General features: G+C 40.9%; 1 protein-coding gene across 1 annotated transcript; it reads right to left on the reverse strand.

Moving 5' to 3' along the window:
• Positions 1–2,931: 2,931 nt before the first annotated feature.
• MINOS1 (mitochondrial inner membrane organizing system 1) lies at positions 2,932–17,460 on the reverse strand. The gene is made up of 4 exons (XM_010082390.1): positions 17,397–17,460; positions 6,814–6,861; positions 6,107–6,216; positions 2,932–3,178 (listed from the first exon to the last, which is right to left on the reverse strand). Exons 1-4 carry the CDS (start codon positions 17,458–17,460, stop codon positions 3,170–3,172), a joined length of 231 nt encoding a protein of 76 aa, XP_010080692.1. The 3' UTR covers positions 2,932–3,169.
• Positions 17,461–17,640: the final 180 nt, after the last annotated feature.

The following is a 17,640-nucleotide window of genomic DNA, read 5'->3' on the forward strand; positions in this document are numbered from 1 at the left end:
ATTCCCTCCAAGACTTATCACCGACCTTGGCTCCAGCTTCTCCCATCTTTAAAATGGGAATTATAAACCTTTCTACCTCCTTTAATCCCATCTGTTTAGTTTGTAAATTCTCCAGAGCAGAGACTAGTTTTTATTTGTGTGTACAGCACCACATACAGCAAGGTCCTGATCTTGGCTACAGCTCCTAGGCACGATCGAAACACAAAGAAATGACGGTATCTTGATCAAACATGAAGAACTCAGATAAACAATAGAAAAGCAGCTTGATATTTCTTTTTCCTGCAGTCTCTGCTTTTCCGTGACTTGTTTATTCATCTCAAAGCCTCAGCAGACATCTAATCAAGCTGTTAAGAGTCAGATTTGTGGCCAGTCGAGCACTCAGGGAGTTGTTAAATGTCCAAAACCAGTTCTATTCAGCAAACAGCTTCTTCTTTTTTTCCCTTTCTAGATAGTGGTATGGTTTCTTTACTCCCTGTCTACTCACCATTATCCTATTAAAATTGCATCAGGGTGATAGAGCAACTTCTCCACTAAAAGGTGTCATTAAGTTTTGGGTAGGGACACCTGATTTTTTAGGCCTATCTTGTTTGCACTTTTTGGTCCTGATCCAAATCACGCTACAGTTAGACGAAGCAATGATTTCAGCAGGCTTAAGAAAAAAGGAAAAATGTGATAGTTTCCAGATGAGTGTATTCTACTAAATTTAACATGCCTTTTGGTACTTAGAATTTCCACTTTTCCCCCTTCCATTTATGTAATTAGAAATCAAGCAGCAGGAAACTGTTTCTTTTCCAGCCTCAGTTGGGAACAGTAAGGTCTCACTCCCACAGAGGGAAAACAGGAGACTTGTCCTCACCAGGAGACATTTTGCACAGCTTACATGGACAGGTTCAAAAATAGGTTTTGAGTAATACAACTTTAATTAAACCAAAACAAATACAGGCCAATTACATGCTAGTTATATATGCACAACAACAAGCAAGGCAGCTGTGAAAAACAAAAAAATTAAGTTCTTACCTCATTTAAAGACCAGTGACAAATTTTAAATTCCACTTTTTAAATTGTGCAATTTTTCCACACTCACCCTAGTGGAATTCGTATTAATGAGCAAGAACATTTGTTCTGATGATTCTCCATCGCAATAAAGGACACATTGTGAATTGATATCTACTGCGAATTCCCAGAACCCTTTGATCACAGGTCACAGTAGATCATCCTAACTAACTCTAGGAAGTCATATTTGAACTAAAGCAGAGCATAGCAGGGCAGGACAACTCATTACACTAAATAAAACTGGAACCCATCATTGTGGTCCCAATGGCACCACACTAGCCAAAGCTTTTTCTGCATGTTGACTTACTCAGAGCATTGCTCCCACTTTTGGTTCTCCTGTTTCTTACCCAGGTTGATGCTCTTCTCTCCAGCTGAACCCACTGGCTTACCAGACTGCTAGCATCGCAGCACACACACACACACAGAACTCAATAAAAACACTTTCCAAACCACAGAGGAGCTACGGCTCCAAAGTACATAGTTCAAATTAAAAATTGGGGCCAGATAAAATGATTCAAAATTGGGAAGAAAGAAAGAGATCCTGTTTCCAATAAGCTGTTTTGACCTGACTGATGAATGCAGTCCGGCAAGGGAGGAGGTGGAAAAACAAGGACATGCTCAAGCAATGGTCCTGGATGGTATCATGGTTTGACAGTCTTTACTGCTGCTCTGGCATTAAAGCTATTTTATTTCACAAGTCCAATGCTCTAGGCAAGCTCTTCAGCTTCTGTTGACTCTGGGCACAGCTCAACATGTTTCTTCAGTATCCAAGATCCACACATGAGTGCCCAAGGGGATGAAGGGGTGTAGGACAGCTGGAGCACCCAGACCAAATCTGAGTCCCATTGCTCACTAAGATAAGGAGTTTCTCAAGCTCTCTGAACTCAGAAGACTGCCCCTCAGCCCATCCCCTTCCTTTTTTGGCATGGTTTAAAAAAACAAATATTGCGCAACTTGTTTTCCATTGTGTTTTCCTTTCTGGAGAGGAATTTTTTGTCATTCTTCCATCCACCAGCGCTCACTATGCAGCAGAGCAGGCTTTTGATAAAGGAAAGCTTCATATCCATCTATACCGTTCCCTGTCTTGGAAGACGTGCATTTACATCTTGTGTGACACGGACAATATGCAGCAAGCATGAGAGAAAGAAAAGAGGCCCTTGAGAGCCATCTCAATAGCTAGAAATTCGTGCTGAATAAAGAAGTGGTGAAGACAACCTCTCAAGTCAGGAGAACAGCAGACAACACGCCAACAAGTAATTACAAGGACTGGGGTGAATGTAAAGTAGAAGGGAGTACCTGAACCAGTGACTTGCCAAGGTAATAGAAAGCTTTAAATATTTGTGACCCAGTCCCAGACACTGAAACCTCTACGTTCTCCCACGGAAGAGGGGTGAAAAAGCAATCAACCTTAGCTCAGAGCCAGATGGCATGTGCATTTGTTTAATTCGCCCACTAGAGCGAGGAAGTTTCAAACTTGGGTCACCGCATGACTCAAAGCTCCAAGAAACACCACTGGCTAGCTGCATCAGTCCCACAGTTGGGATCTGCCCTTTTGGATTCTGCCTCGTTGGAGAGGATAAAATTCCAATTTTAAAGGGCAACTGTACAAACAGGACATAGGAGTATTTATATTCCTCTCCAAACACTGGCACAAGCAGCAGGGGTCTAGTGGGTGATTTATGAGGTGGGAATGCTTCTTTGAACTGTATGTTAGATGGGGGTTGCCTTTCAAGAGTGGAGAGGAACATACGACGGCTGTCTTTTCTGAACAGCTCTCACAGTGGCTTTTACCCAGGTGGTCACAGCTGCAAGGTCCTCAAAATAAAGCCCTCTCCTTCCATTCTCTCTCTCCCACTCACATACAAAGTCAACACACCAGAGAAAGCCATTTTTCTTTTATTTATTTCCCAGAAGATCTCTTCCTTGCACTTTCCAGACACGATACAAAACAAGCAACAGAACTTTGTTTCATGTACAGAAACAGTTTGTTGGAGTATAAAGAGTTACTGGTGATCATTACTGAAGAATGTTGGCTTATTCCAGGGGCACTTCAGTATTCCTGAGGAATAATCATTGATTTCTCCTTCCTTCCCACTGGGATAGTCTTAGTCATTAGTCACTGTTCCTGTAAAGCAAGAAGGCTTATATTATTAAAAAGCCATTTGGGTTCCTTACATGGAAGGTGCTGCACGATGTAAAGCAAGCCACTTAGCTTTGTAACATTTCCAAAAGGTAGGCTAACATTTTCATCCTTGGCTAGACTGAGAAGTTGAGTTGGGAGAAGCTAAGCAGCTAGTTTCACACCAGAAGCATGCCATGTTTTCAGGCATATAACCCTCCATTCTGATAGAATGGGTATTTCAAAAAAATCCAATGTTATTGTTCAAATTATTCACAGACTGAATAGAAATCAGATAGAAATCAAAGCCACAAAGGGCAGAAGGAAAGACTCCATTCACCAGACTTCTTGTATTCTTGCACATCAATATAATCCACGTTGCTATCAAAGTGCAGGGTTGCGGGGTTTTGGGTGGTAAATAATACAGGCTAAATAACCTGAAAAATATGATACTTTCAATTTTGCAAGGAAACTTAGGCCATGTAATTCTCAGCCACACCGTTTTAAGCCTTGAAATAATTGCTAGATGTTCATTTTAAATTCAGCTGAAGTCACAGTGAAATCCACTTGATAAAATTACTTAAAAGGCCCTCAGAATCTTACGACCATGAATTAGAACTTTTCTCCATTTTAAGTGGTCTCTTGGTCTAGATGAATGGCTCTTGCACTGGTGTTAGTGTTTCATAATCAAATTACTAACCCAAAGGATGGGCAGTGTGATGGTCCAAGTTACAGCTACAACAGCTGCAAAGTCACTTTGCAATCTCCTGATTATTTGGTATCATGAAGGTCCTCTGTCCTCACTCATTCTCACTTAGGATTCAGAATTAAGCACTTGATCCTGAAGAATCAAGAATCCAGACTGGGTAAAGCCCCCAGTAACCTCGTCTGACCTCACAGCTGACCCTGGTTCGAGGTCAGACTAGATGACCTCCTTGAAGTTCTTTCCAACTTGAGTTATCCTGTGATCCTATGAACTTGACAGGTTCAGAAAACTAGAAATAATTTCGTTCAAGTTAATCCGTGTTACATTTCTCTCTCTCTTAATAAAGCTGATTTTCTTGCAGAATCTCACATTTTGACAAGGTAGCACTTGAACAGAACTCAGTTTTGTAAAGTCCTATAGAGTTTAGTTACAACAGTATTTTCTAGGAAAAACACAGATGAGTGATAATGCAACAATATTTTCCATGTTCCTAACCAACAGAAATGAAATAATTTTGTTGTAATAACCCTGGAGCCATTCTCCATGACACGACATTTTGGAGAGAATTAATGACATTAACCATTAGATGGCTTCATCCGCGTCTTCCCTCTCTCAGCATGTTCAGCCTCTTTGTGCCAGAGAAAGCTAGTGGAGACAGTCCACTGGAAACTATTTGTCTACTCTTGTGCCCTGTAGGCAGCTGCGCTTCTTCTGTGAAGTGTCCTTTCAATTACCTCATGTTTCGAAGGACCACCCTTGCTCCAGAACACAGATTAGTCCTTAATCCAAACAAAATCCCTTACTAGGCTGACCTGAAAGTCAGTTTTCTGCTGCCCAACATCCCTAGTAAGAAGCATCCTTGAATGAATAATGCTTTCTCTGAACATGTGAACAGGGCATTTACCATTCACATGAAGCCACAGACTGTCACTCCAGCTTCTTTTTTGAGATGTAAATTGGAGAAATACCCTCAGGATGGTGTGGAAAGCTAACACGTTTTAATGCTAACAAATCTGTCCAGAAGAGTCATGCACAGACTTTTGATTCTGGGCTGTAGCTGGCAATGTTGTATCGGCTGCACCTATATTGCTATCCAAAGTATTTATTCTGAAGAATTCTTGCTCAAGAATTTTGTTATTGTTTTCCTTTCTTAGCAGCTGAAGAAAATATTTGTAAACAGGTATGTCTGATAGGGCTGCAGAAGGCTGGCAAAAGCTCATCTGTCAGTAAATCTAAGGAAGACTGGACTCAATTTACAGCTCTAGAGGCAGCAGGAAAAAGCCTAAAACACCTTCAGGCCTCCTTCATCAGGCAGATGGGCAATACAGGAGCAATTTTTACATTCTATGCACTTGCCATGAAAAGCTCCTGGCAGAACATTTTACCTCAGTACTTTCTGAAGTGCTAAAATGCCTGTAAATATGTCCTGGTGGATGAAATGCTTTTAGCAGTATAAGGCTTTGTGGATCCAACATAGGCACACACCCCCCTTTTTTTTCCAGATGTCACAATGATAAATTACCATAAGAACGGCCCCAACTTTTACATGTGAAGAAATACAGAAAATATTAATGGAGCCAGTTTGTAGACCTACTGCACTGTAGGCAGTTTGCAAGTGCACAAATGGTTCCCGCTAATTAATCTATTTTAAAATATTTTATCTCAGCATGGCCAGAGATAACACTGAACTCATTTAAATTATCCTCTTCAAAACTACTTAAAGTGTACAATTCCTTCAGACTAATTATCACATTACTATCCAGCCAAACAAGCCACAAAACTTACAAGTGATTAGTGTTTTCACATTGCAAAAAGCAAACAAAACAAACACACAGAAGAGCAAAGATCTGCTTCCACAGGCAGATCTACCTGACATGACTTTTGTTTTCTTCCCAGCTCACTTCTTGCAAAGACTGCAGACAGAATCTTACCATTAGTTTAGTTTTTCAGCTTTTCTAAGATGTATTTCTATTATATGTGTTTTCAGGTTGTGAGAAAACCTACCTGCAGGATCTGTTAGAACTAATTCTATGTGTTCTGTCTAGTAACTTTACTGCTGAACACACCAGATATTAAAAATTTCTAGAGAGCAGGGAATCACCTGCTTCGGCAACATAGTTTCTTCTTACTAGTGTTCCTTCAGGAAAGGCAGAGGAGTATCAATTTAAATGGTGTCTAGATGTACTGCTAATGGTTACCAACTAATAGTAACTAGCACTGATACTTACTTTTACAAATTTACCATGAAGAAGATACGGAGACTGGAAGTCATGTTGACAATTGGAATAAGCCATTCCTAACCCCATCCCTGACCCAAAAGCGATAGGCCATGTCTTTCCTGTGGGGGAAGGCAAGCAGAGAGGAAAGTTAAAGTCAAAAAAAGCTATTCATTTCACACAACATTGGTAAATAAGCACCAAGAAAGAATAAATTACTGGAAGATGCATATTAGGCATTTTCAAGTTCTAGGAGTCCTAAACTTGGCTGAACAACACAAGTAATAGTGAGCACAATATCATACTTCTAATGTAACAGAGAACAATCTCTGAACTCAAGATATTACTGAAAATTATTCTGTTACCAAAGCATAACTAAAAAAGATTTTAGATCAGTCTTAAAACCCTGGCAAGGCTGGCATACACTGATGTCTAGACATGTGGCTCCAGTCATTTGGCTCAGGGTTTCCTGCAGTTCCAGAATTTGTGCCGAGCACAGTAGGAGTTTAGGGAGATGCCACGTGTAACAACCTTGTTAACACAACAGTTACCAAGTTTAGGTAACTCCATTTCAACTGAAAATACCTGACCAGTAATGAAAGAATTTGTTTAAGTAACACGCTGATTAAGTTCTACATGCCTCAAAGATTTCTTAAACTATACCTACAGCAGGCAGAGATCAGGAAACCAAGCAGTCAAGATCACTGCAGCAGACTTACTTTTGAAGAAGATGACTGAGAAAACAATTCCTAATCCGAACCCAGCACCTGTAAGAAGAAATGCAGCGAGTGAGGACTTGGACTACATGTTGCTTCAGCACACCAAACAAAAATATTCTTAAACAGCAATTCTGCAAAAAAATAATTTTTGTTTTCTGAAATAACGGTATGCAGCTAATTCAGATTAGAATCCCAACATATACAACATACATTATCAGAAAGATTTGGGAAACAAACCAGACTCTCATCCCAGGGAAAGTCACTGAATTTCTGTCACCATCTACAACGTGGAATTAAGATTTATTTGGCTCATTGTCAGCAGATGAGAAACACTTAAATGAAAACTTATTGTGTCCTTGAGCTTGAGATTTTGCAGATTAATATCTTAGTGTATTTCGTTTATCTCACTACTTTAACTACTTCAATGTGTGTCCTGAGGGCAGCAAAACTTTGATGCTTTGTGTTACCCTATACCTTGCAAAAGAAAGCTCCAGGCTGCTTATCTTTCACATCCACAGCATTCATTATGGAGCATATTTAAACACATTCGGAACGAATGACTTTTCACATCCTTATACTATATATAGAAATAACTGCAGCAGTTGAAAAAAATTCATCCAGCACCATTAAAGAACTCAACTGGCATATTTAAAAATAATTTTTGCTTTCCTTGGAAAGTGCACTTATGATTTTTTGCAAGAAGCCAGGCAAGTCTGCAAACCTCCTCTCACAACCCAATAAATACAACAGTGAAAACTTGGAGCTCAGTGGGTAAATTCTACCTTTAACTATATGCACTAAACACAAGAATTTTAGATAAGTTGCAGAAGTACAAAAGTTTAAAAAAGGAAAAAAAAAATCAGTCATGCAGATGCTCATTAAGAAAACAACCTAACAGTTTCAGGTTTATTTTGCAGCAAACACATCCCATTATGGGCTTCAATTCTCTCCTTTCAATACAAGAAATTAAGTGTAATGACTTTTATTAATTAAAAGACTTTAAAAAAATATTCCTGAAAGCATGTGATCCTTATTAAGCTCCTGTTGAATGCATTACTAAGTGGGTTGAGTCCAGAACAATGCCAAAGAATCCTATACCCTCTTGGCGTATAGGAATACATTTCTTTTTTTGAAGTTTCCTTCTGCTCTTTAAACCTTTTTCCTTGCAAAAAGTATAGTAGTTGTAACCTCTATTGAGGCACAGATTATTGAAACAATACTTACTGCACTACCTAGTAAATTAACTAAATACATTTTTCATTCATTAAAAAAACCTTGAATATTACAACAGAGATGACCAGTTTGCTCTCCTGTTAGGACTTCACTATACGTATTTACTGAGAGCTGGAAATCAGAGTTGTTTTTGAAAACTCTTTTGATTTTACTCCACATTTTCATTAGCTTCAATCGTGACAGAGGTAACTACTTTACCAGGTCATTACAACTTTGGAGCAGGCTTACAAAACATGTAACTGCAGGGAAGAACTTTGACCGCCTGCCAAGTGGTCCTGACATAACTCCCCCAGACATTTCAGAAACCAAGGATTTTGCAGCAGGTCAGGTTTTCACTCTAATCATTTGCACAGCTAAGGGAAAGTCACAGTTCCTCAGATGTCTGCTCAGAGCTTCAGGCTTTTTCTGAATTTCAGACTGTAAGAGATACACTACTTGGAGCATCTCGTATAAACAGCTAACTACTCATCCCGTGTCAGTGCCGGGCAGTTATATCCAGACTGGAAGAGACATCGTGCATTACTACAAGCAGCAGTTCATCTGTGCTAATTCCTCACTCCCCCTCCCCAAGTAGAGCCTTCCCTCTGTACCTTTGCGATAATACAGCTGCTGTTGGCTCTCGCTGAATGTTTATGCTATTACGGATAATTACTATCTTCAAGAATTCATCCAACCGACAACTGCTTGGCCCTCTGACCCGACTCCCTCTGCCAGTCTCTTCCTACGATACGTAGTTACACTGCCTTTTTGTTTTGGGCTGTTGTTGTTGGTCTGAAAAGGACTTTCTGGAGGTAACTACTCTCCGTTCAGCCAGCACTAGGCGTTGTTTGAACTGTCGGGTTCAGAAGGGCTGTCATGCAGTGAGTGATACTGGTCCTGTGCTTCCTGTCCAAGAAAAGATCTCCTCTGCCAATCCAAACAGTTTAGCTAATCAATGAGAAGTGATTTACAAGATGACAAATTCTGCATCATCCCCATGCAGAGCCCAGGCAGTTTCTAATGTCACCACATTTTCCATGTTACCAGTCAAACCCACATTCTTCTTAACAGCATGGTGGTAAACTACTCACTTTCTTAAGAAAAGTCTGCACTAAGGAAATATGGTTTCTTTCCATCCACTTCCAGAAACCATTATTATCTTGTATTCTCTTCATCTCCCTCAGATGCCCTCTCACATTACAGCTCTGTTTGTAAGGGCTCCTCACAGATGCCATCAATGCTGCTTCCTGTTGGCCATGGGGGAAGCTACAGGATGCACTTAAAAGGTGAAAAATTTATTATTTCTGCCAAGTACAATTCAGCATCAGCCTAAAACACAACCTAGGTCCTCCCCCACACTAATACCCAACACCACTGTTAAGCAGATGTGGTTCAGCTTGGCTGAAAGACAGGCTGGTCTTTCCTAAGAAAGCTTTTTTCCGAAGCAGTGCTAAGCCTGGTTCTAGGGAGGGGTTTGTTCTTTTTCATGAATATGCAGAATGTCAATTTTAGAGGCTATCACTGCACCCTGTTCCAGCAGGAAGGGGAGTACAGGGACTGATCAGTTTTAAAAGATGACTGTAAGATATCCAGGGCCTTGCTTAAAGTAATGAAGGTACTACAGAGAAGTAAAGGAGGAGATCTGACACCTAATAGCTTTTTGTTTTCTGTATTGAAAAATAAAGCCAAAAAAGTACCTTAGCTTCCCTCATCCTCAAGGCAGTTCAGTTCATTCCTTTTCTTCCTGACCAGCAGACTACAGTCTGTGCTGAAAACTGCTGCTGCTCGCAACACCCAATCCACAAGAAAAGCTCCGATCTGCCCCCTCACCTCAGCCAGCGCATACACAGCAGTTGCTCTTTTCTACTTGGTTTTAACATGTAAGCATTGGTTTTAATTTAAAACCAGCAGCTTTAGCTCCATTCAATTTCTTAGCCCATCTCTGGTTAAGAACCTATTTCTGTGGCTAGTCTGTCACTCCTCTTCATTCCACTAGAAAGTATTTGTGGTTATGTGGTCATTTCCCGTGTCTCCAGGACCAACGGGGAGCTAAACCCTCTTGTCCTGGAAGCAAAGTAACGCGTTTCACTTTAATTCTATCTAAAGTTACACCAGAGGTAAACAATGGCAGAGCTGTTGATGAGTTTTACAGGTTTAAGTTCTCACATGCTCAATTTCCTTTTAAAGAGGCAACATGTCGCTTCAAAGAGCCTCCCACCTGAGCAGGGGACACTCAGGCTGCAGCTGTTTCTACTAAAGATCAGCACCTCTAGGCCAGGCTTTAACTTCATAACAATAAAACATGAAAGGTTTATCTTACAATAAAAACAAACGAACACGGAAAAGCTAAGGGCTTCATCCACGCCGGGCACATTTTCTCTCCCTTTCTTGCATGACGGATGCTTTGGAGGAAAAGGCCACAGGAAAGAGTACAAAGCATTTGTCACCTCCTCTGACAGTTTAAAATGTTTAACTAGAAAAACAGCCTCTTCCACTCGCCATCTATCACTTCAGCTTCAACTCATTTACAGCCAGTGTCAACAAGGGATGGGACACTTTTGTGGACATCTTACTCCTGCTCCCCAGTAAGCGTCCCGGCCGTACAGACCAGCACAGCCACACGGAATTGGTATTAGGCAGAAAGCCCAGTCTCCAAAACTTTTGCATTCTAGTTTTTTTGGCTCATATACCTTTCCAAGAAAAATGTCACGGTACCTCAAATCAATCTAACACACAGAAGAGCACGCGCCATATACCCAACAGGACATCATAAAAATGTCTCAGAGAGAAACACAAATCTTCAGGATGGGCTCCTGCCCCGTAACAACATCTGGGAAAAGCTTTTTCTATAAATTTAATCAACAGTCCTTCCAACAGTGATGCTACACAGTTCTTCCCTAGGCTACCCAAGTAGCTATGGGCTGAAGCTGCTGTTAAGACTACCACACCTAGATATACTGTTCTTCAGTAGCTTGGAACTTAAAATAGAAAGATTAAAATACAACATCTGACAAATGTATTGCTGTTACTATAGCAGCTGGGAGTTTTAAAATTACTTAAGTTTTCTTTTTGTTATCAGATTATTTTCCTCTGCCATTCCTTACACACAAATACCAAATACAGAGCTTCAGCCTCCTCTCCTTCAGATTCTGTTGTTTTACAATGAAAACAACTAAATGGTTGAAATAAAATGAAAGAGCTCATGGAAGATGGCTTCTTGTTCTAAGAAAATAGCAACCACGCTGTAGAGACAAGACTCTCTAAAATAGGTCAGGGACTTGTCCCAACAGAGATTTCTTCCCAGCTAGAAAGACAGCTTCCATTAGAATCAAGGAAGAAAAAAAAAAAAAGAAAAAAAATCTACTGAGCTTGGTTAGTTTCTCTCCAGGGACAGTGGCAGGAACAGCTTCAAGGTCCAACAGCAGATCTCATCCACGGGAAGTTTCAAATGAGCATCAGCTCAGTCCAATACCAAAATTTGCTTTAGGTAAGGAAATATCCAAGAAAAGTCAAGATTTTCAAAACAAACACAAAAGGCAAGCAACTCTCAAAACTATACTCTCCCTTCCATTGTAGGGTGTCCTGTCCTGCCCCACCCCAATCCCACTTTGACAAGACACACAGATAACTGTTTTGCAAGAACGAGGAGGAGAGCCTTCTTCATACACCAGGACCTTCACAGGGCAGCACTTAGCGCCAGTTAGAAATCCAAGACCATTAAATCACTTATTTATAGAGAAAATTAATTTTAAGCAGACTCTTAGCAAGGTCATTCATGGCAGGAATCAGATTTTCTTCAAACACCAGCTTTGAAGCTTTCATTCTCATCTCCCCTGTTGTGTGGATTGTTTACATAGCAGACAGAAAAATGAGCAAGGACGCTAGAGGAAAACATCATGAAACTCTACACCAAGTACTCGAGGAAGAAGCAGGAAAAAAGTGTGTTTCATTTTCTTCTAGCATTTGACTGTAGTAACACAGAATACTTTGAATGACAGAATATCCAAATTCCATTATAATACAAAAATCCTGACATGCTTTCAGGGACCACCTTCACCCTTAAGCACTCCTGCAGGTCAGCCGCTGCCCGAAGGCTAACCTTAGATAAACATCAGCGCTTTTGCGGATGGACACACAGCAGCAGGAAGTATCACTGTTAGCCCATGATCTCCCCCCAAGCCATCACAGCGATAGTTTCATACTGGACCATAAACTTTTCATCCTCACAGCGGTGAATGCACTGGTGAGACGAGAGGGCACATGCATTTCCTCTTCTCTTTTAAAAGGGGAAGAGGAGAAGAGTGGAAGCTGCTCTTTGAATAGACAGCACAACAAAGGATCTCATCAGTACTGCATTAATCTTTTAGATTAAATCAGGGTTGCCCTCGCTTTAGAAGCCTGTATGTAAGGAGCAAGATATTCACAATATGGACAATGCACCTCTGCCAGAAAACTCTACCTTGCCTTACTGCAATAAAATATTCCACTAATGAAAACAAAACCATTGCTAAAAGGCAAGTCTTGCTGGAGTAAACACATCCACATTCAGGGATTTTGCAAGCCTGGCAATCATGCCTCTTCACGCCCATCCAACGTAGGTTGACCATTACTGACGTCCGCTGGCCCAGCTAAGAAACAGAGGCAATTTAGAGCCAGAAGCGTTAGGATGGCATCTCACTAGCAGAAATGCTAAGCAAAGAAGCACGATACTTCTCAAATCTCTTGCTATTAATTTATTATCATCAAGGACATGCCAGCAGCCCTGAAAGGATTTTTTCAGAGAACTATATCTGCTGTAACAAAGAGTTGTTCCCACCCACTGCTGTTAACATCTCGAGGACCACACAAGTGGTGTAGGATATCACTTGGCTAGAGTCCCTGTCCCCTGGACGGCATCACTGTGTGCCACCTCCCAAAGAAGGCACAGCTGGCATCTTATCAATGCACTAGTGCAGAGGATGAGGAAGTTGGTGCACTTTGGATTCATTTCCAGCAGAGGAGATCTTACGTAGCCCGGGGTTTTAAATGGCCGCGCTATCAGACTGATGTCACAGCTCTTCTTTCAGGTTTTCTTGCACACCAGAAGTATTGCCAAGAGCAGGCTGGACAAGGGTCGAGCAGGGCTTCCCCCAGCGTGGCTCACAGCTTCCATTCATGAGCTGGTCAGGTGCATCTAGGCAGGGCAGAGCTTCCGCCGCAATCGGACGGCCAGCCAAGAGGAACAGCCGTACACAATGCCATTAGGAGAAGAGAGAACGCGATTCCTAAGGATTTTCCTGTCTTTTTCTTCCAAAATATCATAGACACTTAATTTCTAGACACTCATTGTGTTCAGAACACTGCTAACAACATAACTAAATACTGCTGTTAGATTTTTGAGTAAAAAACTATTCTTGGAACAGCACTTGTCCACCTCTTCCAAATAAAACATTCCTTCAGTGGCTGAATCGCCTCCCTGCACAGCCTAAGCCATAAACAGTTAATATTTACACTACTTGGTCTGCTACAAGATACAACTAGTATAACTGGATCTTCTGTATGACAAAGGAAAATAGCTTGGCCTTACAAACAAAGCTCACAACAATGCAGTCGTATGCTCGCATAATATTCACGTTCCCCAGTATTAAAAACAAAGTCTCAAATGAAGAACAAGTCTTTTGACCTGGTAGCTAAGACTGGATGGCCACATTACAATTGTCAAGCAAAAAAACACTTCAAAACAGGAATTTCAGGATTTTTGTATATTTAGAGAAAGTCTAATCCAGACTTTCAGAAAGTATAATCAAGCTTTATCATTATATAGACTGACTTTATCCTATTCATAACCATGTGAAGGATTATTTAAAAATACTGACACTGCAATCTATACAGTGATTCCTTCTGAAATATTCAATCTGTGGAATGATACAAACAATACAATTGCACCCTTGCCATTACCAGAAACAGCTATTCAAGCAGGCCAGATGAGGCAAGCCAGAAGAAATCGTATAACAGTTGCAAGAGAATTTAAAGTGCCCTTTTCTCTTTAAAAATTCCTATTAAATGGAAATTAGAAGCATTTTATTTTCAGATGTCAAAACAGAGGATTAGAAGAAAACGAACATTACTGCACTGGGTTATCTACAAGCTTCCAGGCTGAATGTTGGTCAAACACAGACATATATCAAAATATTTGTCTCAAAAAAAAAAAACCACCAAAAAAACACTTCAGCAAAGCAATTTAACACACAAGTAAAGAAGCAAACGGGATTACCTTTCAATATGAGGTAAATTATAGTGTTCAACTCATATAAAACTACAACAGTTTCAAAACAAAACAAGAGGCACACAAATCTCCCTTCCCTTACACACACAGTCTTTATTGCCTCCCTACTCCCCGCAAACAGCATATAATAATCATTTGTCCAAAATTATAGCCTTGCAGAGAAAAAACAACTCTGTCAGGCCTTCATGAGTGATTGTCTTTCCAAATAAACAGACATGAACTACCAATCAGTTAAACAAACAAACAAACCCTTTAAACAGGGTTTGAAGCCCGGAGGATGGAAGAAGGCCACAATGCAATTACTTCTCCATCTCTTCTCTACATAGCTCTCCTGATAAAAAGGGAACAAATGGTTGTGAAGGCTGGAGAAGACACAGAATTTTGTAAAGCTCTGCAAGCTGGGAAGAAAAAGAAAGCCACTGTAGTTTAATTCTTGTAAAACACAATAAACAAGCAACTTTTCTGATGGGTAAGAAAAGTCAGTATCAGGAATAAAGACAGAACAGAAAGTTCAATTATTTAAATGACTGCATGGATGAAAAGTCTTGAGAATGGTGCAAAGCTAGAGCTCGATCTGGATCACCCATCAGAGAAACCGCCTGGTCAACCAAGAAAGCACAGCTCAGCCCACCACACACAAAACACTGTGGTTACACACAAAACACCGTGGTTACAGCTAGATTTAGAGAGAGAAAGGGAACAAAAATATCTAGACCCATCCTCATCACTAGCAAAACAAACAAATGTTGGTCCTATTAGAAAGGAGATGAGCACATAAACTCCGTTTAACAGTGTTTCCATGGTCTGTGCAGGTATACAGAGGTTTACAGTACTCAACTCCAAAATAAAACAGTTTTAGCAACATCTGACAACCTATTCTGTTTTGAACTAACAGGAAAATTTAGAAAGAGTTTTAATAATAAATTACAAGATGAACACAGCTAGGGACCAAGAGGTCAAAAAATATAATACAGCATTTCAAAAGATGTGACAGAAGATAAATATGTATATTTTGGACACTTTAGTTGCAGGACATCAAGGTTCTTCCAGGAGCTTGATCCCCAACTAAAACAGTACAGGATAACTACGAACAACATAGTCAACCATAAACTGGCTCAAGCAACTGTAGTGGAAAACTTGACAGACTAACACAAGATAGGACAGGCTGCACAGCCCCCAGCTGTTATTAAAAGCCATACTACTGCTGATAAAGCCATCCTGATAGCTGCTACCTCCCCTCCTCACACTGCTTCCACGTCCCTCCAGCCTTCAAAGTAATCCACAGGAGTTATCTGTCTCTGCAGCACTCACAAGCACTGTCATGCGCGTGAGGCTTCAGAAATGCTTTCTCAGAAGCTTTATTATATTTTTTTGCTTTTTCAGAAGTGCTTTCCTTTCTTTACAGGGTCTGGAATGGGAAAACCCAAGGGAAATCACAATGTTTGTTTTTCCCCAGCCATTGGCTGGAAAGGTCTCTCTTGCAATAGTGCTCAGGAAGGATGTAAAGGAACGTACGGGAAGGAAACCGCGGCCACCAAAAGGAAAAGTCTGACAAAGAAGTGCGGATTCAGTAAACTTCTATATCCCACATAACGAGCAATTAAATTCTCAAGTAAAAAAAGTTTATTTTCTTTCTTTCTTTCCAGTATTATAACAACCGTCCTTGATAGTTTATTGGAAAATCCAGCAAACTTTGCAATAATATTACAAAAACAATCATCACAACCACACATTACAGTCCCTGCAGAGAAAACCATCATTTCCACTGAGACAGGCTGAGAAAGTCTGTGTTGTCAGCACTCAGCTAACAGTTTGCACAGCTAGGTCACTGACTCACTTCGCATTTAAAGGCCATCATCATCATCTTCAATCACAAACTACTGGAGCATGAAGCAACTTCTGGGTTGTTCTGATTTCCAAAGTTCATATAGAGTCATTTCTCGTCAATGCCATAGAGGAGGTTGCCGGCACAGATGCTGAGGCCATCACACTGGGTTTGGTGCTAAAGATAGAGCTGCAGCTCTTTAGTTTTGGGCAATCTAATGAAAAACGGGAATTTTACCAAGACCTCTATTCAGTGCCATCATGAAGCTAATGCTGGGAATCCTTGGTCTAGAGCACTAGTGCAGAAAGTCTAAGCACATTTTCTTTCTTCTGTTGCCACTTTAGGATGGAAGAAAACACCAAACTAAAATGAAAGGTCTGCTGAAGAGACATGCTACATCGTAATCAACCCTGTATCCACCTCTCTGAGCCTCCCGGAGACTTCCCACGTACAGGATTCCTCCATGCACACGTACAGCTGCAGCATAGAACGAGTTCTTGTTTATAATCTGGCATACTTAATATTTTATAATAAAGCAACCAATGGTATGGAAACATAAACAGATCTGGATATGTTTGTCAGACAAACCTGAATAGAATTTCATAAGGCAAAACATTGCTCCGGAGCACTTGACACTTTTCAAAGGCCTGTTATAAACAATGGAAGTTTCAGTTTACTTAAAATTATTAAACATCTTTTCTAATGGAAAAGTATTAGGCAACTAAAACCCTGAGTTCCTCATCAGCTTTCAAGCATAAGGCCACTACAGCAACAAGAAATAAACATTCACATTTCTCAGATATTATCTATGGTTCGAAAACAGACTTCTGCACCAGCATGGGACATGTACCTTTCGTGTCAGACACTTCACTTCTTGCTCTACACATTCCATCTGAAGATTTGCTTTGACATACACATTTCATAAACCCACACAACCTCTGCGTAGTGGTTTTGCCAGCCTGTCACACGCGAGCACTGAGCTGCACATACACCATTACAATCACTGGTAAAACTCACAGTTTCAGTGAAACGCTACGAAGTGTTTGTTGGGGATCTGAAGCACTACAAACACATGCACAATCTGAACTTTAAGGACAAATAAACACGGAAGAAAATCAACAGAACTGTTCCCCTACTTAAAGAAAAGGCACAAGTGCCTGCAGGGCTGGGACACCGGATGGAAAGCTTCTCAATGTCAAACTGCGCACGCTGTACCGAGTAACACATGCCAAAACTACCGGCGTGTCACGCTGCACGCTGCTTTTAATAAACACAGCCTACCTCGTCCACTGAGTGATGTGAACAGCTCTGCAGAAACAGATTTTGAAAACCAAGCCGTCGTCATAGCGAAACTAAAGGCGGGCAAGGTCGTGGCACTGCCGGGCCCGGCTACACCTTCCCGGGGCCCATTCATTCAGGGCAGGCAGCGTCCTGCTGGCTGCGGAGCTCCGCGCAGAGGGAGATTTCCCACAGAAACCTCTCATTTTCAACACAGAGAATAACCAGAGGCCAAAACCCACCATCC

Source organism: Pterocles gutturalis, unplaced genomic scaffold, assembly GCF_000699245.1.
Source record: "Pterocles gutturalis isolate BGI_N339 unplaced genomic scaffold, ASM69924v1 scaffold29209, whole genome shotgun sequence".
Classification (NCBI taxonomy): Eukaryota; Metazoa; Chordata; class Aves; order Pterocliformes; family Pteroclidae; genus Pterocles; species Pterocles gutturalis.

What these genes read in the sequence shown, in the direction of transcription:
- MINOS1 (XM_010082390.1), bottom strand. Translation starts at nt 17,460, where the DNA reads ATGACGACGGCTTGGTTTTCAAAATCTGTTTCTGCAGAGCTGTTCACA. An exon ending in CACATCACTCAGTGGACGAG is followed by an intron (nt 6,862 to 17,396) that starts GTAGGCTGTGTT and finishes TTCTTCTTACAG; the next exon opens with GTGCTGGGTTCGGATTAGGA. An exon ending in CTCAGTCATCTTCTTCAAAA is followed by an intron (nt 6,217 to 6,813) that starts GTAAGTCTGCTG and finishes CTTCCCCCACAG; the next exon opens with GAAAGACATGGCCTATCGCT.